Source organism: Pogoniulus pusillus, chromosome 24 (genome assembly GCF_015220805.1).
Source record: "Pogoniulus pusillus isolate bPogPus1 chromosome 24, bPogPus1.pri, whole genome shotgun sequence".
NCBI classification, from domain to species: domain Eukaryota; kingdom Metazoa; phylum Chordata; class Aves; order Piciformes; family Lybiidae; genus Pogoniulus; species Pogoniulus pusillus.
In genome coordinates this window covers 19,685,430-19,707,502 of record NC_087287.1, presented here as the reverse complement: position 1 = coordinate 19,707,502, position 22,073 = coordinate 19,685,430, and the positions used below count along the sequence as shown (strand labels likewise).

Genomic DNA, 22,073 nt, shown 5'->3' with positions numbered 1-22,073 from the left:
TGAAAGCCTGTTAAAAAGGAGTCACACAAATGTCAGTGCAATGAAGCAGTGCTTTTAAAGCCAGCCCTCATTACTGCAAACACTTGCTCCCTCTGCATCCCTTGAGTCATATCTTCTGCAGTCTACTGCCTGGAACAAAATATTTACTACTTGTCAGTAAATCTGCAGCCAAGTCAGAGGTGGGGAAAGCTAATGGGGCCTGGTTCGTCTGCTGCATCTGCAACAATCAACAGCCAGCAGGCAAGAGGCAAACAGCCAGCACCAGAGCCTCTGCCACGGCAAGGCAGTGAGGTTCTGCTGCCCTTCTCGGGACCTGGTATCAGCTGAAGAACATCACTCATGTACACAAAGCACCTCACTGACCTTTCCTTAGAATCACAGAATCACAGAATCAACCAGGTTGGAAGAGACCTCCAAGATCATCCAGTCCAACCTATCACCCTGCCCTATCCAGTCAACCAGACCATGGCACTAAGTGCCTCACCCAGGCTTTGCTTGCAGACCCCCAGGGACGGTGCCTCCACCACCTCCCTGGGCAGCCCATTCCAATGCCAATCACTCTCTCTGCCAACAACTTCCTCCTAACATCCAGCCTATACCTACCCTGGCACAACTTGAGACTGTGTCCCCTTGTTCTATTGCTGGTTGCCTGGGAGAAGAGGCCACCCCCCACCTGGCTACAATGCCCCTTCAGGTAGTTGTAGACAGCAATAAGATCACCCCTGAGCCTCCTCTTCTCCAGGCTAAACAGGCCCAGCTCCCTCAACCTCTCCTCATAGGATTTGTGTTCCTTGCAACAAAGAACCCCACAGCACTCCTGCAGAAGAAACCAGTTTGGCTTCGAAACAAAGGACAAGATACTTGATTCTGTAAGCACACAGAGCAGGTAACTCGCGCTCAGAGCAGGGTTTCATTCACACCTGAGCTAAGGTTTCAAATGAACACACTTCTAAGAATGCCCCCTAGAAGTCAATGAACCTTCAGACACCTACAGCAGGAGGTGACATCACAGGACCCCAGGATGTTAGAGGTTGGAAGGGACCTCTGGAGAGCTTCCAGTCCGGCCCCCCTGCCATAGCAGGAGCAGAGAATCCAGCACAGGTCACACAGGAACACATCCAGACAGGGCTGCAAAGGCTCCACAGAAGGACACTCCACAACCTCTCTGGGCAGCCTGTGCCAGGGCTCTGGCACCCTCACAGCCAAGAAGTTGTTGCTGCTGTTGAGCTGGAACTTGCTGTGCTGCAGTTTATACCTATTGCCCCTTGTCCTGTCACTGGACACATCTGAGCAGGGTTTGTCCCCTTCCTTCCTGCCCCCCAGCCCTCAGCTCTGGATAGACATTGCTCAGATCCCCTCTAAGTCTTCTCTTCACCAGACTAAATAGCCCCAGGCCCCTCAGCCTCTCCCCATGGGGCAGTGCTTCAGCCTCTTAACCACCTTCACAGCCCTCCCTTGGACTCTTTTGAGCAGATCCCTGACATGTCCCTTAAAGTCCATTTTTAGCTCTTTTTGAGCTGATTTTAAACACTTTTTACTGTGTTGCCTGTGACTTAAAGGAAAAAGAAAAACCAAATAAAGAAGAGAGAGAACTCCAAGTATATTACACAAACTCTGCTGAATTGAAGCTGAAAATGTCCTGTGTGGGATTTCTGGTCAAGACCAGAGATCATTCTGTGACCATGACAGAATTTTCCAAGACTCACAGGATTGGACACTGGAATCTCAGAATTCCTGCCACAGGTGGAAAGAGACCCCAGGGATCATCTGCTCCAACCTTTCCAGGTGACAGTGTAGTTGAAATGAGCCAGCCCAGCACCCTGTCCTGCTGACAGCTGACAGTGCAGGGCAATAGAATCAAAGGATCAGCCAGGCTGGAAGAGAGCTCCAAGCTCAGCCAGCCCAACCTAGCACCCAGCCCTGCCCAACCAACCACACCATGGCACTAAGTGCCCCAGCCAGGCTTGGCTGCAACACCTCCAGCCACAGCCACTCCACCACCTCCCTGGGCAGCCCATTCCAATGCCAATCACTCTCTCTGACAACAATTTCCTCCTCACAGCCAGCCTGGACCTGCCCTGGCACAGCTTCAGACTCTGTCCCCTTCTTCTGGTGCTGGCTGCCTGGCAGCAGAGCCCAACCCCACCTGGCTACAGCCTCCCTGCAGGCAGCTGCAGGCAGCAATGAGCTCTGCCCTGAGCCTCCTCTGCTGCAGGCTGCACACCCCCAGCTCCCTCAGCCTCTCCTCACAGGGCTGTGCTCCAGGCCCCTCCCCAGCCTTGCTGCCCTTCTCTCAACACCTTCCAGCACCTCAACAGCTCTCTGCAATTCAGGAGCCCACAACTGGACACAGCACTCAAGCTGTGGCTGAGCACAGGGGCAGAGGAAGCTCCCTTGTCCTGCTGCCCACACTGCTCCTGAGCCAGCCCAGGATGCCATTGGCTCTGCTGCCCACCTGGGCACACTGCTGCCTCAGCTTCAGCTTCTCTCTACCAGCACCCCCAGCTCCCTTTCTTCCTGTTTGCTCTCAACCACTGTCTCCAGCCTGTAGCTCTGCTTTGGGCTGTTGCAGCCAAAGTGTAGAACCCTGCATAGATGATTTCTTTCTCTGCATTGTAACCTCACAGACTAAAAGCACAACAAAGACAAAAGGTAAGGGGAGGTTGTCCCTTCCCATCTTTCCCTCACTCAAGTGAACACCCAGGTCACCTTTGCTTTCCAGCTGTGATTCAGGGTAGCTCACTGGGCTTACCCAGCCCAGTCAATGTGGCCATACAGATCTTCCCATCGCCCTCTCTGGGTGTGTTTTGCACCCCACGTAAGCCCCAGAGCAGCATTTCCTTTGCCCTTCCACGGAGGCCATGCCTCAGTGAGGGCCTCACTGCACAGCACTTCCAGTCTCTCTCCCCATCTGTCCTGTCTGCCTTAACCTTGAGAGCCAGAGGAAAAGGCAAAGACCAAACCCCCTCCTTTCCTTTGTCAGGGAGCCTGGCTGTGGCTCAGAGCCCTCGCGGAGAGGCTGTGTGCTCCTGAATGCTAACTAAGCTCCCAGGCTCCAGACTTGCTCTCTGTGGAGCTCAAAGAGAGCTCTCACTCAGCGCAGGGATGTGTTGGCATGGCAACGTGGAAAGACTCCTGCAGGAGCAGCAGAGCCGCCTGTGGCTGCCGTTCCTGGATGGCAGCTGATGGAACTAGCACCTCTCTGCCACAGCTTCAGCCTGCACCCAGCCCTGGGCAGGCTGGGTTGGAGTGGCTGGAGAGCAGCCAGACAGAGAGGGATCTGGGGGTGCTGATTGATACCCGCCTGAACATGAGCCAGCAGTGTGCCCAGGTGGCCAAGAGAGCCAGTGGCATCCTGGCCTGCATCAGGAATGGTGTAGCCAGCAGGAGCAGGGAGGTCATTCTGTCCCTGGACTCTGCACTGGTTAGACCACACCTTGAGTGCTGTGTTCAGTTCTGGGCCCCCCAGTTTAGGAGGGACATTGAGATGCTTGAGCGTGTCCAGAGAAGGGCAACGAGGCTGGGGAGAGGCCTTGAGCACAGCCCTACGAGGAGAGGCTGAGGGAGCTGGGATTGGTTAGCCTGGAGAAGAGGAGGCTCAGGGGGGACCTTATTGCTGTCTACAACTACCTGAGGGGAGGTTGTGGCCAGGAGGAGGTTGCTCTCTTCTCTCAGGTGGCCAGCACCAGAACGAGAGGACACAGCCTCAGGCTGTGCCAGGGGAGATTTAGGCTGGAGATGAGGAGAAAGTTCTTCCCTGAGAGAGTCATTGGACACTGGAATGGGCTGCCCGGGGAGGTGGTGGAGTCGCCGTCCCTGGAGCTGTTCAAGGCAGGACTGGACGTGGCACTTGGTGCCATGGTCTGGCCTTGAGCTCTGTGGTAAAGGGTTGGACTTGATGATCTGTGAGGTCTCTTCCAACCCTGATGATACTGTGATACTGTGATACTGTGATGCTGTGATGCTGTGATCTGCCTCCATCGGACGTGCCTGGGGACAGCCGCTGGGCAGCCGTGCCTGGTGCTGGGCTAACCTGTGCCCGGAAGGCACAGCAAGGCACACACAGCAGCAGCACTAATGGGGAAAAGGGAGCAAGGGCCCTGGCCGACCACAGCTCCAGGCTCTTCTGCTCCAGGCCTGTGAGACCCTGGGAGCTGATAACTGCCCGTGTGCGGGGTGAGAGGCCAGGCAGTGCCCACCCCTGTGTCCCAGGCTGTCACCCAAGAACCTGCTGCTTCCCTTCCAAGGTGACTTTGGAGAAGAAGTTGCTATTTCAGCTCTGCTTGAAACAATACCAGCTGTGTGTCCGCAAAACAAGGCTGTGCTGTTTGGCAATGAACCCTCCTGCAAATATTCCTGCCCTTCTCAAAACTGGAATGGAAAATTATACACTGGCACAGTCCCCAGCAGGACCACCTTCCAGCTGCAAAGACCACTGCATGCCCTTCCTTCTGCCATCCTGGGTATGGGGTCTGTGATGGCTTCCCTTCAGGCGTGGCAGGGAAGAGCCACTGAAGCACTCCAGCTTCACCACTCTGCAAGGGGCAGAGAGCTGAGCTGAGCCCCAAGCCCACAGAGAAGCAGCAGACCCTGCTGCAAAGAGCCATGCCACTGCCCAGGGCTCTGCACGGCCCTCCTGGGTGCCTAGGGACAGCTCTTCACACTCTCCTGTCTCTTCTCCTGGCTGTTACCAGCCTTGTCTACGTAATTCATCAGTGCACATCTCCTGCCCTACACTGCAAAGGACTGCAGCACAAAGGACCCAGATTCAGAGCGCAGCCTCAGGGCACAGCTGCCCCCCGAGAGCCCTGGCGAGCACCAGCGCTGGAGGGGTGAGAGCTGGCCCATGGCAACAGCATAGCCTGCACTTACAGCCAGCCCAACAGACAAAGGGCAAATTGTGTCCACAAAAGGAGACAAAAGCAAAGCAGGGGCTGGCAGGAGGGGCTCTGCACTGGGTGGGACATTCATCCACCCCAAGGATGGCTGTGGCTGGGTGCAAAAGGCAAATCTGGCAAGCAGCGTTCGTGGCTCACAGCCTGAGCAACTGGCATGGTTGGAACACGTTACGAGAGATGTTTCCTCCATATCCTGCTCTCAGAGGCTGTCACCAGTCAGACTTCCCTGGGAGCACTGATGGCACCAAGCAAGTGCCGGTTGCCAGGCCAACAGACTCTGCTCCTCCTCCCTGAGGAAGCACAGCTGCTGATCACAGCATCCCAGGATGTCAGGGGTTGGAAGGGACCTCTGCAGAACTTCCAGCCCAACCCCCCTGCCACAGCAGGAGCAGAGAATCCAGCACAGGTCACACAGGAACACATCCAGACAGGGCTGCAAAGGCTCCACAGAAGGACACTCCACAACCTCCCTGGGCAGCCTGTGCCAGGGCTCTGGCACCCTCACAGGCAAGTTCTTCCTCATGTTGAGGTGGAATTTGCTGTGCTGCAGTTCCCATCCCTTGCCCCTTGTCCTTGCACTCCCCCCTGGCAGCACTGACACCATCACCAGCAAAGTCAATCAAAACAGCACCAGGGAGCCCCAAGAAAAGGCCTGGTTGGTGCCTCCCTTCTCGTGGCCAGATTCACCACTGCCATGGCACAGTCCAATGGTGTTCCTGCAGCTGGTGTGGGAGACCAGGAGAAGAGCCTCTGAAGCAGCCACTGGGATTTCAAAGCAGCTGTAGGGATAAAGGGGGCTGATGGCTGAGCTTCCCGAGCCTGGGGCTCCTGGCGTGGCAGGCAGTGGTACCCACGCACTGGCTCAGCTCACCTCGCTCCCTTTCAGGCAGCAGTTCTTTAATGCTTGCACTGCTCAAAACTCTGCCAGGCACCAGCCCCAGCCCCTGTCGAGAAATTTTCCTCACTGCCTGATTTCTGAGGACCTGAGAGGGGGCAGGAGGGCAGGGCCAGCCCTTCAGAGAGGTTATGGTTGGACAAAGTGGGATGTCTTACCGGGTTTAGTGACCAACAGTGCCAGCCACAGAAAATCCCGCAGAGACTGCTCCCTGCAGCACTGACTGAATACACAGAGGCAGAGAGAAGATGCAGCAGATAGTAGATATGTGGGAAAAGATGGAATTTCTGTGGCTTCACTCCCAGTCCTCTGCAGGAGAAGAGCAAGCTTGAGAGGGAACCATAAAAACCCCAATTGTACAAGTGCCCCAGAGGGGTTCTGCTGCCTCTGGCTGTGCTGAGCCACAGAACATGAACAGGTCTGAAATGTTCTGATTGTGTCTCCCAAATGTAAAAGGTTAACTCTCCTGGGGGGTGGTCTTGAACTTGGCCCCAGGTCCTCCTGACTCTTCCCCAGAGGTGGGTCTGAACCTGGCCCCAGGTGTAGTGCTTGGCTCACTCCCGCTTCCTGGCTAGCCCCTAGAAAAACAGAGGAGCTTTCTGTTCCCTCCCTCTCTTGCCCTGCCTGCCTGGTATGTATCATAGAGTCACAGAATCAGCCAGGCTGGAAGAGAGCTCCAAGCTCAGCCAGCCCAGCCTAGCACCCAGCCCTGCCCAACCAACCAGACCATGGCACTAAGTGCCCCAGCCAGGCTTGGCTGCAACACCTCCCTGGGGCACTTCAAGGCAAGGTTGGACGTGGCACTTGGTGCCATGGTCTAGCCTTGAGCTGTGTGGTAAAGGGTTGGACTTGATGATCTGTGAGGTCTCTTCCAACCCTGATGATACTGTGATACTGTGATACCTCCAGGCACGGCCACTCCACCACCTCCCTGGGCAGCCCATTCCAGTGCCAATCACTCTCTCTGACAACAACTTCCTAACAACATCCAGCCTAGACCTGCCCTGGCACAGCTTCAGACTCTGTCCCCTTCTTCTGTCCCTGGCTGCCTGGCAGCAGAGCCCAACCCCACCTGGCTACAGCCTCCCTGCAGGCAGCTGCAGGCAGCAATCAGCTCTGCCCTGAGCCTCCTCTGCTGCAGGCTGCACACCCCCAGCTCCCTCAGCCTCTCCTCACAGGGCTCTGCTCCAGGCCCCTCCACAGCCTTGCTGCCCTTCTCTCAACACCTTCCAGCACCTCAACAGCACTCTTGATCTGAGGAGCCCAGAACTGGACACAGCACTCAAGCTGTGGCCTGAGCAGTGCTGAGCACAGGGGCACAACAACCTCCCTTGTCCTGCTGCCCACACTGCTCCTCAGCCAGCCCAGGATGCCATTGGCTCTGCTGCCCACCTGGGCACTGCTGCCTCCTCTTCAGCCCCTCTCTACCAGCACCCCCAGCTCCCTCTCTGCCTGGCTGCTCTTAGCCACTCTGGCTCAGTCTGTAGCACCACCCTGGTTCCTGCTGCTCCTGTCTTACCACCTGGTCATCCTTCCATCCTGAAATTCATCCTCCATCCATTGCCATCAATCTGGTTGGATATATATCTCTATCTCTATCTCTATCTCCATCTCTATATCTCTATTTTATGTCTTGTTTTCCCTTCCCTGAGCCTCTTTGTAACTTCCCTACCTCACAATCCCCTTATTTATTGTTAAAGTTCTCCTCCTGTTAACTTCCAAATCGAGGCAAGGCTCTTTCATTTGGGTGTGGTGTTTCACCTTCTTCCTCTCTACATCTAATTCCTTTCTTTCCAAAGTGGGGGGGGCAGGGGAAAGCATCCTATTCTTGTCTTGGTTCTGTTAGCTGTATTTTGAGTCTCTGGGAAATCTGAACTAGAACCAGGACACCAGAAAATGGCTCTTGTGTTGCTCTGAACGCAGGGAAGAGAAGTTTCAGGAGGCTGCTGTGTGTGGCTGTATCTCAGTTAGCATATGTAAAGGGTTAACCCTCCTGGGGGAGTGGTCTTGACCCTGACCCCAGGTCCTCCTGACTCCTCCCCAAGGGTGGGTTTGAGCTTTACTCCAGGTGTAGTGCTTAGCCCACTCCCACCTCCTGTCCAGCCCCCTATGAAAGCAGAGGAACTCCCTGTGCTGTTCTGTTCTCTCTCACCCTGCCTCCCTGCCTGCCAGCATCACTCTCCTGTTCCTGCTGCTCTTTGGTTTCCCACGTGGCCATCAGCCCACGAGGGTGGACAAAACCCACTGCTACCAATCTGCTGGTGTATATATATTCTGTACCTTGTTTTCCCTTCCCTATGCCTCTTTGTAGCTCCCCTACCTCAAATACCTTCTATTTATTGTCAAAGCTTTCTCCTTTAGCTTCCCAGTCAGAGTGAGACTATTTTATTTGGGTGTGTTTCACCTTTTCCTCTCTACAGCTAATTCCCTTTCTTTGAAGAAAGGGGGGAAGAGGGAAAGGCATCCTAGAAATTGTTATTGCTTCTATTAGCTAGATTTGAGTCCCTGGGAAATGGAGACTGGACCTGAGACAGCATAGCTGATGGTGCAGAGTTAATTACTGTCACATTTCCTGGGCTAAGGGAGGGAGAGCAAAATGCCTAATTAACAGCTCCTTCCCCAGGGGAGCCATCAAGGGCACGGTGAGACAAAGCTTCCAGCCCTGTGTTTTCCAAACAAGTGGCACAGCACTGTGGCTGCTGGAGCTCGATTCCCAGCTCAGACACAGAGGGGAGGTGAACAGTCTAGGGACAGGCCACAGAATGGCAACGATGGGCAAGTTAATGTCATTTCATTGCAGCATGGAGAGCTTTATGTCTGCCAGCACAGCTTGGACCTTCCCCTTGCTGCTTCTGCTGTGCCTGCTGCTATCTTCCCCCGCAGCTGTTTTGGCTGCTGCTGCTTTGCTGCTGCTTGACTCCTTCCCCATCTTCCTTAAGGTTATTCTATTGCTGTAGCAGATTATTTCTCCTTGTACTGTTATATATAAACTGTAAGAAATACAAATTCAGTATTTTCCCTGATTTTCCAAAAAGAATCCATGTTGTGGTGAGTTTATTCTACTGGGGGAGGGATCCACCCTAACCCAGGAGCCCTGAGGGCCAAGCAGAGCCTGGGCTGCAGCAGCAGCAGTGTGGCCAGCAGGGCCAGGGAGGGGATTCTCCCCCTCTGCTCTGCTCTGCTGAGACCCCACCTGGAGTACTGCATCCAGCTCTGGAGCCCCTGGGACAAGAGGGCTGTGGAGATGCTGGAGAGTGTCCAGAGCAGGGCCAGGAGGATGCTCAGAGGCTGCAGCAGCTCTGCTGTGAGCACAGACTGAAAGAGTTGGGGCTGTGCAGGCTGGAGCAGAGGAGGCTCCCAGGTGACCTTCTTGTGGCCTGCCAGGATCTGAAGGGGGCTCCAAAAAAGCTGGGGAGGGACTTTTGAGGGTGTGAGGGAGTGGCAGGAGTGGGGGGAATGGAGCAAAGGTGGAGGTGGGGAGAGTGAGGCTGGAGGTGAGGAGGAAGTTGTTGAGCAGGAGAGTGGTGAGAGGCTGGAATGGGTTGCCCAGGGAGGTGGTTGAGGCCCCATGGCTGGAGGTGTTTGAGGCCAGGCTGGCTGAGGCTGTGTGCAGCCTGCTCTAGGGTAGGGTGTCCCTGGGCATGGCAGGGGGGTTGGCACTAGCACCTTGTGGTCCCTTCCAGCCCTGCCTGGCTCTGTGGCTGTGTGGCACAGGACCAAGCCTGTGCAGCACATGCAGCTGTCAGTGGCACTGCTTTTGCATCCTGTGTCACCCAAGACATGCAGCTTGCTGAAAATGCACATCTGACAACATGGCTGAGAGGCTCCTCTGGGGAGCAGACTTCTGGCAGGGGGGGCACTGGTAACTCCAGGGGGGCCTGAGCAGCAGCAGCATGAGCAGTGCAGACAGCCAAAGGCCAAGGAAAGCTCTGACAAAGCAGTCCTGTTGGACTAAAGGCTAAAAAGGCTCCTGCAGAAGGGAAGTGTCTCTGTATGCTTACTGGCAGTGCCATCTCAGCCTGAGCACTTGTCTGGCGACAGAGAAAGGGAGGCACACAAAGGAACAGAAGACTGAATGAGAAGTCACTGGAGGGGGCAAAGCCATTAACATGCCATGGGACCAAGCCACGACTGGGTGCAGTTCCAGCCTGGAGCAGCTCTCCTGCTTACTGGCCCCAGGCACAGAGCTGCAGTCCTGCCCTACACAACCTGCCATCACAGCTCTGCTCTTGGGCCTCAGGGGCTGAGGGTCCTGAGCCAGCAGGATGAAGCACCATGGTGATTTCCTCACAGCACAGTGGTGGTGAGGACTGTGAACAGGATCCTCTTGGAGGCAGCTGCCACCAGGCAAGCTATGGGAGATGCTGGCAGTCAGTTTCCTTGATGCACTGCCAGGTGGCACAATCCCTGTCTTCCACAGGGCTTCTATCCTCCATAGCCCATCCAAGGGGACTCCCCAGCTCTGCTTGAGGACTCACCAGCTATGCCAAGGCAGTCTTTCAAGCTGGCATTCCCCAAAGCTCATTTAAATAGAGTTATTTAAAGAGTAGTTGCCCATTTAGTCTGGCTGGGGAAAAAAGCCTAAAAGAAATGTCTCTAACTAGGACAAATTACATGCAAAGCTCTAATGAGATCTTCCCCCCCCTGCTTCTCCCCTTGCTTGTCCCCTGCAGACTGTGCTTTCCCTGCTGTCTGAACCCCCTCCTCTCCAAGCTAGCATCTGCCATCATGCAAATCTGCCTTGGCTCAGGAGCAGGTGCAAGTGAACCTCTTCCTGCTGCCCTTACTTTATCTGCAAGTTTTCCTTCTGTCTCTGCCACTTCCCACACCCTCCCAGCTCTCATCTCCCCAGCTTTCTGCCCTTCCCCTCTTGGTGCTCTCCTCCTGCTGGCTCGGCTCCTGATGCTCAGGGGGCTGCAGCAGCTCTGCTCTGAGCACAGGCTGAGAGAGTTGGGGCTCTGCAGCCTGGAGAAGAGAAGGCTTGGAGGAGACCTTGGCGTGGCCTTGCAGTATCTGAAGGGGGCTCCAGGAAGGCTGGGGAGGGACTATTGACAAGGTCTGGGAATGACTGGACGAGGAAGAATGGGTTTGAACTGGCAAAGGGGAGATTCAAACTGGATGCTAGGAAAGGGTTCTTTGCAGTGAGGGTGGTGAGACACTGGCACAGGTTGCCCAGGGAGGTTGCAGAGCACAGAAGCACAGAATGTGATCAAGAGCACATTGGGTGCTTCTGTGCTCCACAACCTCCCTGGGGGTGTTCAAGGCCAGGTTGGATGAGGCCTTGAGTGACCTGTTCTAGTGGGAGGTGTCCCTGCCTATGGCAGGGGGTTGGGATTGGATGATCCTTGAGGTCTCTTCCAACCTAAACCATTCTATGATTCCTTAGCTCCTCACTCCTTCTTCAGCTCCATCCTGCCACGTCTTTGTAGGTTTAGGGCCCCCTCCTCTTTCTGTTACACTTGTAGACTAACACATAGCATTTTCTGGGTCATAGAGTCATAGGATCACAGAACCAAGCAGGCTGGAAGAGAGCTCCAAGCTCAGCCAGCCCAACCTAGCACCCAGCCCTGCCCAGCCAACCAGACCATAGCACTAAGTGCCCCAGCCAGGCTTGGCTGCAACACCTCCAGGCACAGCCACTCCACCACCTCCCTGGGCAGCCCATTCCAGTGCCAATCACTCTCTCTGCCAACAACTTCCTCCTAACATCCAGCCTGAACCTGCCCTGGCACAGCTTCAGACTCTGTCCCCTTATTCAGTTACTGGTTGTTGCTGGTCCCCCATAGCACCCAAGCCCCTGGCCTCTCTCATTTACCTGCTGTGGGCTCCCTCCCCCCCACCTTTCCTACCACTCAAAGGCTCTGAAAAGCAAGAAGCACTTCACCTGTAGTCACTCATCTGTGCTGTGTCAGGAAGTCTGCTGCAGTTTTCCAGCAGTCTCTTTGCACTCCCCATGGCTTGGGCACTCTGCCAGCTAACAAAGGGCTCTGTCTGCTCTTTGTCACTTTGGCAGGACGTGGGACTGTCCTTAAAGAGGCCTGGAGCAGAGCCCTGTGAGGAGAGGCTGAGGGAGCTGGGGGTGTGCAGCCTGCAGCAGAGGAGGCTGAGGGCAGAGCTCATTGCTGTCTGCAGCTGCCTGCAGGGAGGCTGTAGCCAGGTGGGGTTGGGCTCTGCTGCCAGGCACCCAGCAACAGAAGAAGGGGACAGAGTCTGAAGCTGTGCCAGGGCAGGTCTAGGCTGGCTGTGAGGAGGAAGTTGTTGTCAGAGAGAGTGATTGGCATTGGAATGGGCTGCCCAGGGAGGTGGTGGAGTGGCTGTGGCTGGAGGTGTTGCAGACAAGCCTGGCTGGGGCACTGAGTGCCATGGTCTGGTTGGTTGGGCAGGGCTGGGTGCTAGGTTGGGCTGGCTGAGCTTGGAGCTCTCTTCCAACCTGCTTGGTTCTCTGATTCTATGACTGACACCAGGACACAGCTACTGTCCTGAGGCTCTGCTAAGAGGATTTTAGGAAATGCTTTCCCTTCATCTGTCAGAAAAAATAATTCACCAAAGGGCTGTGTGGGTAATGCAACTCCTCCCTGATTAGAAACCTTAATTTGGCAGATAATGAGGCAAGCACTCGAGCAGCTGAGTCACTCCATGTAAAGATACACTGCAGAAGGTGCTGCACAAGACATCCACCTCCTTTTCCCCACAGTGACAGAAATCTGACAGGTTAGTCATGGTATCACTGCAAGGAAAAAGAAGTGCATTTGAAGGGTGAGAGCCAAACCTTTGCAGTCTGCAAGACACATGCAGTGGATTGTGTTGAACTGCTGCTTCCCTGAGAATGCTGCATCTCTGCTGCTCCTCAGCAGGCAGCTGACCATGACTTTTCAGTGAGCAAAGAAACAGCTGTCACTCTTGCATGCCACTGCACTCTGCCACGGAGTCCAATCCAAAGCTTTCCACATCAGCCCACCTCAGAGTGAGTTTCTGAAGGTGGCCTCCTCACACCTCCTTTGCAGCACACATCTCATGTGATGTGAAAACGTCTGACTTGACAAGAGCTACAGATCTCATCCTCCCCTTTTGGTGCTTCCCAAACCCTCACCAGTAATGCTGTGAGTGTGCAAGTGAGAAAGGACATGGACAGGCACGAAGCAGGGAGAGCTCATTGATGCTTGGTGCACCTCGGGCTCTGGGGGTGCTGCAGACCAATCCTAGAGCTCCTCAGGAGCTTGTGGCTGGCAGAGGCATGGGGCTGAGGGCGCAGCAGGGCTGAGCTGGTCTGCTGGGGGCAGCCTGAGTACATCCCAGAATCACAGGGGTTGGAAGGCACCTCCAGAGGTCACCTAGTCCCCTCCTCACTGTGCTAGCGCAGGGTCACCTAGAGCAGGTTGCACAGGAAGGTGTCCAGGCTGGTTCAAAGGACTCCAGAGCTGAAGCCCCCCCACTCTCTGGGCAGCCTGTTCCAGGGCTCTACCACCCTCAGTGGAAAGAACTTTCCCCTCATGCTTACATGGAACTTCTTTTGTCTAAGTCTGTGCTTGTTAGCTCTTGTCCTGTCACTGGGTGCTGCTGAGAAGACACTGACCCACCCTCCTGGCACCCACCCTTAGGTATCTGATAACCATGATAAGATTCCCCCTCAAACAACTTCTCTCCAGGATAAAAAGCCCCAGATCCCTCAGTGAGATGTTCTGGTCACTTCATCACCTTTGGAGCCTTTTGCTGTGCCCTCTCAAGCACTTTCCTGACTTTCCTCAAGTGGGGAGCCCAGGACTGGACACACCACTTCAGATGAGGCCTCAGCAGGGCAGCTGTCTACACAGACAAATGCACACATGCATGTGTGTGTGTGCACATATATATGGTGGATATGCACACAGATAGACACACAGACAGAGACACACAGATAGGGAAGGGCCACGAGGATGCTCGAGGGCTGGAGCTGCTCTGCTGTGGGGACAGGCTGAGAGAGTTGGGGGTGTTTGGCCTGGAGAAGAGAAAGCTCCCAGGAGACCTTCTTGTGGCCTTCCAGGATCTGAAGGGGGCTACAAGAAGGTTGGGGAGGGACTGGTTAGGGTGTCAGGCACTAATAGGACTGGGGGGAATGGATCCAAGCTAGAGGAGGGGAGATTCAGATCAGATGTTAGTAAAAATTGTTCCCCATGAGGATGATGAGACACTGGCACAGGCTGCCCAGGGAGGTGGTGGAAGCCTCAGCCCTGGCAGCTTTTAAGGCCAGGCTGGATGTGGCTGTGGCAACCTGATCTGGTGTGAGGTGTCCCTGCCTGTGGCAGGGGGGTTGGAGCTGGGTGACCCTCGAGGTCCCTCCCAGCCCTGACAGTTGTGTGACTATGAAACACACATCCACAGGAGTGGTTTACCCTTACTGCCATCTCATCCACACAAGCTTCCCACGTGCTGCTCCAAACCCCCTGTCCTGTGCTCAGGCCCCAGGCTGCCCTGCCCAGGGCTGTGTGCTCTCTGCCACGTTCCCACCGGCCCATGTGAAAGGAGGGCATTGATGTGCCTCCCTAATGCAGCCATTAGCAGCGTGATACCGAGACAGATCAATCGAAGGCAGCACAAGAGCCAGCCCCAGAGGATGCCAGCACTGAGGTCAGACTCAATAGCTCTTAGATGCCAGGAGAGAGGCAGGCACATCCATCCGGGAAGGCAGACTGGAGCTGTGCAAACCCAGAGCTCTCACTGGTAGTGATGGGTTGGATGTGTTTTGGCAAGAGCTGTTACTTCCTCCCCTCTTTACCACTCCTTGCTCCTGCCTCCACGCTGGCATGAGCTGCTTTTGTCCTGCTGGCCTGACTCTAAGCTCCCTCCTAGTGCACAGCCCTCAGATTTTACACCTGCAGGTGGGTGCCCTGCAGAGCATCTTTCCCCAGCAGAGGTCTGTGACTAAATGCCAGCTCCAGGGCCAGTCAGGTGCTAGAGAGCTCCCTAGGGTGTAACAGGTCAGGACGAGCTGACAGCAGCAGGGATGGGGAGAGGGGCAGCTGCCTGGGATAGGCACTGCTGGCAGCAGTGCTCCAGCAGGGATGAGCTAATCGCTGCACCTGCTGGGGACAGACTCCAGCAAAAAGACTGAGAAGCCAAAGGTTCTCCCAGGTTATGGTACTGGGCTTGCACCAGGAAAAGCAAAATCCCTCCAAATCCACTCAACCCACAGGCTGGCTTCATTAGCTTGGCTGACCTTGGCTTCCTCACACATGCTCCTTGGAGGCAGCAAGCTACTCCTCTGCTCTGCACTGGTGAGACTCCACCTGGAGTATGGCACCCAGTTCTGGAGCCCCCATTACAAGAGGGCTATGGATGTGCTGGAAGGTGTCCAGAGAAGGGCCATGAGGATGATCAGAGGGCTCAAGCATCTCTCTCAGGAGAGACTGAGGGAGTTGGGGCTGTTCAGTCTGGAGAGGAGAAGGCTCCCAGGTAACCTTCTTGTGGCCCTTCAGAATCTTAAAGGGGATACAAGAAAGCTAGGGAGGGACTTTCTAGAGTGTCAGGTAGTGATAGGACCGGGAGGAAATGAGCAAAGACAGAAATGGGGAGATTCAGACTGGATATTAGGAAGAAATTCTTCACTATGAGGGTGGTGAGAGCCTGGAATGAGTTGCTCAGGAAGGTGGTGGAAGCCTCATTCCTGGAGGTGTTTAAGGCCAGGCTGGATGAGGCTCTGAGCAGGCTGATCTAGTGTGAGGTGTCCCTGCCCATGGCAAAGGGGCTGGGGCTAGATGATCTTAGGGGTCCCTTTCAACCCTGACTGATTCTCTGATAGTAGCTGAAGAGGAGGCAGCAGTGTGCCCAGGTGGGCAGCAGAGCCAATGGCATCCTGGGCTGGCTGAGGAGCAGTGTGGGCAGCAGGACAAGGGAGGTTCTTGTGCCCCTGTGCTCAGCACTGCTCAGGCCACACCTGGAGTGCTGTGTCCAGTTGTGGGCTCCTGAATTGCAGAGAGTTGTTGAGGTGCTGGAAGGTGTTGAGAGAAGGGCAGCAAGGCTGGGGAGGAGCCTGGAGCAGAGCCCTGTGAGGAGAGGCTGAGGGAGCTGGGGGTGTGCAGCCTGCAGCAGAGGAGGCTGAGGGCAGAGCTCATTGCTGCCTGCAGCTGCCTGCAGGGAGGCTGTAGCCAGGTGGGGTTGGGCTCTGCTGCCAGGCAGCCAGCAAGAGAAGAAGGGGACAGAGTCTGAAGCTGTGCCAGGGGAGGTCTAGGCTGTCTGTGAGGAGGAAGTTGTTGTCAGAGAGAGTGATTGGCATTGGAATGGGCTGCCCAGGGAGGTGGTGGAGTGGCTGTGGCTGGAGGTGTTCAAGAAAAGACTGAATGTGGCACCTAGTGCCATGGTCTAGGGCTGGGTGCTAGGTTGGGCTGGCTGAGCTTGGAGCTCTCTCCCAACCTGGTTGATGCTATGATTTTATGATCTATTTCCAGCACAACTGCTTGTGAAATGACTGCAGGGTCCAGGAGCCTTAAAATGCTCCAGCTGCTGAGAAGTTATGGGGAGCATCTCCAAATGCTGCCAACAACCAACAGACAGTGCTCGAAAGATCTCTTTAGCATGCATGGATGGAGGCTTCAAGGGCAGCTGTGTCTGTGCAAAAGAAACTCCTCCCACTGTGAAACTTGGGGTTTCAAGTGGGAACTCTGCAGAGAGAATTAGCATTAACTTCTAAACCAGGAAGCTTGCTTTGCATTTGGACACAGTCACACTGGTTTGGGTTTTTCTGTTCCACCCCAAAATAAGAAGCTGAATGCTCAAATCCTCACATAGATTACAAACAGACAAAGTCCCAGTGGGAATGCAGTGAAATATGCCTGGGCAAGGGTGCATGCATCCTGAACTGTGGGATCCTGGGCAGACTGAGTGGTACTGCAAAGAGCAGGTGTTGGTCCTGCTGAGCACTGAAGCTCAGTAAGGACAAGTGCAAGGTCCTGCATCTGGGGAGGAACAGCAGCAGGCAGCAGGACAGGCTGGGGCTGCCCTGCTGGAGAGCAGCTCCATGGAGAAAGGCCTTGGAGTGCTGGTGGGCAGCAAGTTCTGCATGGGGCAGCAATGTGCCCTTGTGCCCAAGAGAGACAATGGCATCCTGGGGGGCATCAGGAAGAGTGTGGCCAGCAGGGCTGGGGAGGTTCTTCTCCCACTCTGCTCTGCCCTGCTGAGGCCACTCCTGCAATACTGTGTCCAGTTCAGGAGAGACAGGGACCTGCTGGAAAGAGTCCAGTGGAAAGCCACGAAGATGATTGGAGGCCTTGAGCACCTCCCTGTGCAGAGAGACTGAGAGCCCTGGGGCTGTTCAGGCTGGAGAGGAGAAGGCTGAGAGGGATCTGATCAGTGTCTAGCAGTAGCTGAGGGGTGGGGGCCAAGGGGAGGGGCCAAGCTCTTTTGGGTGGTGCACAGCAATGAGCCAAGGAGCAATGCACACAAAGTGGAACAGAGAAGGTTTCACCTCAGCATGAGGAGAAAGTTCTTTGCAGTGAGGGTGCAGGAGCCCTGGAGCAGGCTGCCCAGAGAGGCTGTGGAGTCTCCTGCTCTGGAGCCTGTCAGAGCCCAGCTGGGTGCACTCCTGTGTGGGCTCCCCTGGGTGATGCTGCTTTTGGCAGGAGGTTGGGCTGGGTGATCTCTGCAGGTCCCTTCCAAGCTCTAAGAGTCTGTGGTTCTGTGACAGGGAAAGGCACCTTTGGTGCACTCACAAACACATGCAAGAGGACCATGAGCTGCCAATGCACTAGAGAGGAGCAATTTCCTACTCCCCCCAAGCCTGGAGGCTGCTCTACATCAGGCTGTTCTGACCCCAGATGTGGCACTGTCCAAGATGCACTAAGGCACCATCATTCTTTTCCTGAGGTCCTCCCAGGATCCTGGGTGTGATGGTGTTGAGGCTTGGTGCCTTTAAGAACCATAAAGCTACAGACCTCCAGGAGGTCCAGAATGTCTGGAGGTGGACTGGGAAGTGTATTTCATTCCCCTAAATCCTGCATCCCTATAAAACTGGCTGCAGAGTTCTTTTTTGCCCTTTTCCTTCCCTCTCAGCTCCCAGGCTGTTATCTCTTGTGGGGGAGGTTCAGCCTTGGCAATGCTGCCTCTTAGGCCTGGGGCTGCCAAGGTGACTTTTAACTGCATCACAGTGGTTTGCTGCTGGGGGTTGAGAGGCGTGGTGGAGGCAATGGGGGGCATTTGAGGGCCTGGCTTTGCTGGCCTGGTTTAGAGGGAGGTTTGTGAAGGCTTTGGCTTCAGGAGGTTCTTGCAGAACCATGGCCAAGGTGTACTGTGGATCTTGTGAGTTCCACAGGCTCTGTCCTGCTGCATGCAGCTGCAAGTAGCATTCCCAACTCTCCCATCCTGCGTGTGGAGCGTGTCCCTTGTGGCCCTTCTGGAAGAGGCAGAAGAGCAACCTGCCTGGCTCTCAGCTAAGGCACTGGGTAGGGCTGCAGGCCGTGCAGAGCCAGCCGAGGATGCAGCTGTAAGAGGAAGGAGTTGGCATGTTGTGGGGACGCAAAGTGAAGGAGGTGAGAATGGAGTGGAGAAGAAGAACAGATGGATGCTGACCTCGGCTCCCACCAGCTGCTGGCTGCCTTATCTCAGAAGGGCCAGATAACAGACACCTCAGTGGTGAGGAAGGCAAGGCGTGGTCTGTGCAGCTGGAGTGGGTTGTGCTTGACTAACTACGCAGGGTGTGGTCTGCTGGCTGAGTGCACATATACCTGATCTGTAAGGCAATAAAACTGTCTCTGGCGTAACGCACATTGAATCGTCTGCAGTCCTGAGTGCTGTGCTCAGTTCTGGGCCCTCCAGTTTAGGAGGGACATTGAGATGCTTGAGCGTGTCCAGAGAAGGGCAACGAGGCTGGGGAGAGGCCTTGAGCACAGCCCTACGAGGAGAGGCTGAGGGAGCTGGGATTGGTTAGCCTGGAGAAGAGGAGGCTCAGGGGTGACCTTATTGCTGTCTGCAACTACCTGAGGGGTGGTTGTGGCCAGCAGGAGGTTGCTCTCTTCTCTCAGGTGGCCAGCACCAGAACAAGAGGACACAGCCTCAGGCTGTGCCAGGGGAAATTTAGGCTGGAGGTGAGGAGAAAGTTCTTCCCTGAGAGAGTCATTGGACACTGGAATGGGCTGCCCGGGGAGGTGGTGGAGTCGCCGTCCCTGGAGCTGTTCAAGGCAGGACTGGACGTGGCACTTGGTGCCATGGTCTGGCCTTGAGCTCTGTGGTAAAGGGTTGGACTTGATGATCTGTGAGGTCTCATCCAACCTTGGTGATACTGTAATACTGTGACACTGTGATACTGTGGCAAGGCCTTGATCACATTGATCTGCAGGCCTTTGACCACGGCTCCCGCGGCAAGCAGCCAGGGGAGCAGCTAATTCTGCAGCAGCATGTGCCTGATCAGTAGACAACAGGCCAAACAGTTGCCAGGTTACCAGCAGATAAGACCTCACAACTACAGGGTCTTAGAGCTCTCAAGTGACCAACAGAGTCTCCAAGTACCATCCCTGTAATCAGAGGCTGGAATGCAGTGTTGGCTAAACAGTATGTAGAGCCAGCACTGACCTTGGAAGGCTCCACAGAGGACAACAGCTGCAGAGGGAGCTGAGGATGATGAAGGCTCCCCTCGCTAGGGGCTTGTGTGATCACCAAAGCCAACGATGCACATGGGCAGTAGGGAAAGTCATGTAACAAACTGGGAACTAGGGCAGGAGCCTGGTTCTGCTTGGTGCAGCCTTCTGGGATGTCCTGGCCACACGTCACAGGATTCTGAGCACACAGAAACCCAGAGCGTAGGTAGGGGAGCTGGAGGAGCACCACTCTCACCTCCCTGGTGGTGTGGTTCCTGGTGGGGACACCTACCTCTTGAGACAGCAGCTGACCAACTCTGCTCTCAGGAGCTCTGCTGGCCAGTGGGACAGGGTGAGTGCATCCTGCCCTTCCACCGATAGGGCTACTCAGGATTGTTTGTCACATCCTATTCAGCACTGTAGGTTCTCCCTATGGCTGTAGCATGTGAGCCATTGGCACTGCGCTTTCCAGGAGACCTTTCTCGTTACGGTTTGAGTGTTGAAGCTAAAGCATTGAAACTGTAGCCAGAGTGGGGTACCCATGTGTGAGAGCATTCCCTGGCCCCAAGAACTCACTGCAACAGCAGCCCTGGCTGTGACTGAGCCAGTGCCATGCCAAAGCACGCACAGCCGCAGGCCAGCTCCCCCGCGCCGCGCCCAGCCCCAGCTCGGTGTCCCCTCGGACGAACAGCCAGCAGCAGCCTGCAGAGGCCCCGAGCAGGTCACCTGCGGTCTCCCTGTCCCCCGCCGACAGCTCTCCGTTGATGCCGTTCTCCTTGGTGCGCGCGTACGGCCCCGGCTGCTCGCGCCCCGGCTCTTCGTCCCCGCGGTAGGGGAACCCATTGGCGCTCCTGACCCCCGCGCCGCCCGCCTCCTTCAGCTCGGGGGAGTGCGGGTGTGGGGAGCCCTCTGTCAGCTGGCCTGAAGCCCAGTGCGGGCCCTTGGCTTCGTCCTTCCTCTCATCTGCCATGGTTCCTTCACTGCTTGACCTGCAACGAGATGGATGTTGGATGTGAGCAACAAGTTCTGCACCAGGAGGATGCTGGAACACTGCAAAAGGTTGCTCGGGGAGGTGGTTGAGGTCTCATCCCTGGAGGTATTCAAGGTGAGGCTGGACAGGGCTCTAGGCTACCTGATCCAGCTGAGGCTGTCCCTGCTGAGGGCAGGGGGTTGGACTGGATGAGCTTTGGAGGTCCCATCCAACCCAGACCTTGATTCTTTGACATGCAGGACTGCATGGCTCCAGGCAGGTGGCTGTGCCCCTGACCATCAGGCAGCACAGGAGTGATGCCAGCAGCGCTGCCAGAGAAGCTCACTCACGTCTGGCAGGTGAGGGGGGCTCTAAATGCAGAGGTGTCCTTGCCTGTCTGGCCTGGCCCTGGGTGAACTGCTTTAAACCCAAACCAAACCACAAGTGCCAAAATTGACAGGCCAGGTCCTCCCTAGCTCTGATGTGCCTGGCAGTTATTAGCACCAATTTCTTAGAATCATAGAATCAAGCAGGCTGGCAGAGAGCTCCAAGCTCAGCCAGTCCAGCCTAGCACCCAGCCCTGCCCAACCAACCAGACCATGGCACTAAGTGCCCCAGCCAGGCTTGGCTGCAACACCTCCAGCCACGGCCACTCCACCACCTCCCTGGGCAGCCCATTCCAGTGCCAATCACTCTCTCTGCCAACAACTTCCTCCTCACAGCCAGCCTGAACCTGCCCTGGCACAGCTTGAGACTCTGTCCCCTTCTTCTCTTGCTGGCTGCCTGGCAGCAGAGCCCAACCCCACCTGGCTACAGCCTCCCTGCAGGCAGCTGCAGGCAGCAATGAGCTCTGCCCTGAGCCTCCTCTGCTGCAGGCTGCACACCCCCAGCTCCCTCAGCCTCTCCTCACAGGGCTGTGCTCCAGGCCCCTCCCCAGCCTTGCTGCCCTTCTCTCAACACCTTCCAGCACCTCAGCAGCTCTCTGCAATTCAGGAGCCCACAACTGGACACAGCACTCCCGGGGTGGCCTGAGCAGTGCTGAGCACAGGGGAAGAGCCAAGGCAGGTGGCAGAAAACCTCTGGAAGTGAGACAAAGCTCTTGTTATTTGCCAAATATCACTCCCAAGGCAGAGCTCCACCCTTTGCTGCTCTCCTTTAACAATAATGGCTTCCAGAGCTACTTTACAGCTCAAAAAGACATAAACCAGGGTGATTCATGGAAGTGAGATTTCCTTCACAATAAATACGTGACTCAAACTGCAGTTCCACCTCAGAACAGACTAATAACTCTTTTGGCTCCCAGGGAAACTGTCCCCAGCCCCAGCACTGCTCCGTGGGGATAATCAATTGCACAAAGACTGGAGGAGCAGGTGAAACTCCCAGCCCAGCACTTCTGCTGAGCTGCAGTGGAAGTGGGGGGCTGAGCAGCATCACAAAGCTTGGCAGCACCGAGACATGCCTCAACCAACCACAGCCATGTGCCCCACAGCCCTTTGCCCTCCCCTCCTCCTTCACCTGATCAGACAACCCCTCCACACAGACAGCAAGAGCCCAAAAGCAGCTGTCTTGGATCACACTTGTTGGGACAACTACAAAGGAGAGCCCAAGCCGGGCAAAGACCATCTCTGATGTACCAAAGAGAGAACCTTCTGCCCCTAGCTCTGTTCTCTGCATGACACTAGAGAACAGTTTCTGATCAGAGCCATTCCAAACCATGAGGCCACTGCACAGACGTCTCCCTCCAATCAGGAGTCAGTAGCACACATCCA

The 22,073-nt window shown here is 55.6% G+C and overlaps 1 protein-coding gene across 36 annotated transcripts in view; it reads right to left on the bottom strand.

The window, feature by feature from the left end:
* The window catches only part of MAP2 (microtubule associated protein 2), a 346,649-nt gene that overhangs the window by 85,902 nt on the left and 238,674 nt on the right, over window positions 1-22,073 (bottom strand). For all 36 annotated transcript variants that reach the window (XM_064163865.1, XM_064163881.1, XM_064163872.1 and 33 more), the window contains one exon: window positions 20,061-20,323. In XM_064163865.1, the coding sequence (XP_064019935.1) occupies window positions 20,061-20,304 (244 nt within the window). In that variant the 5' untranslated portion in view covers window positions 20,305-20,323. The remainder of the gene's footprint in view (window positions 1-20,060; window positions 20,324-22,073) is intronic.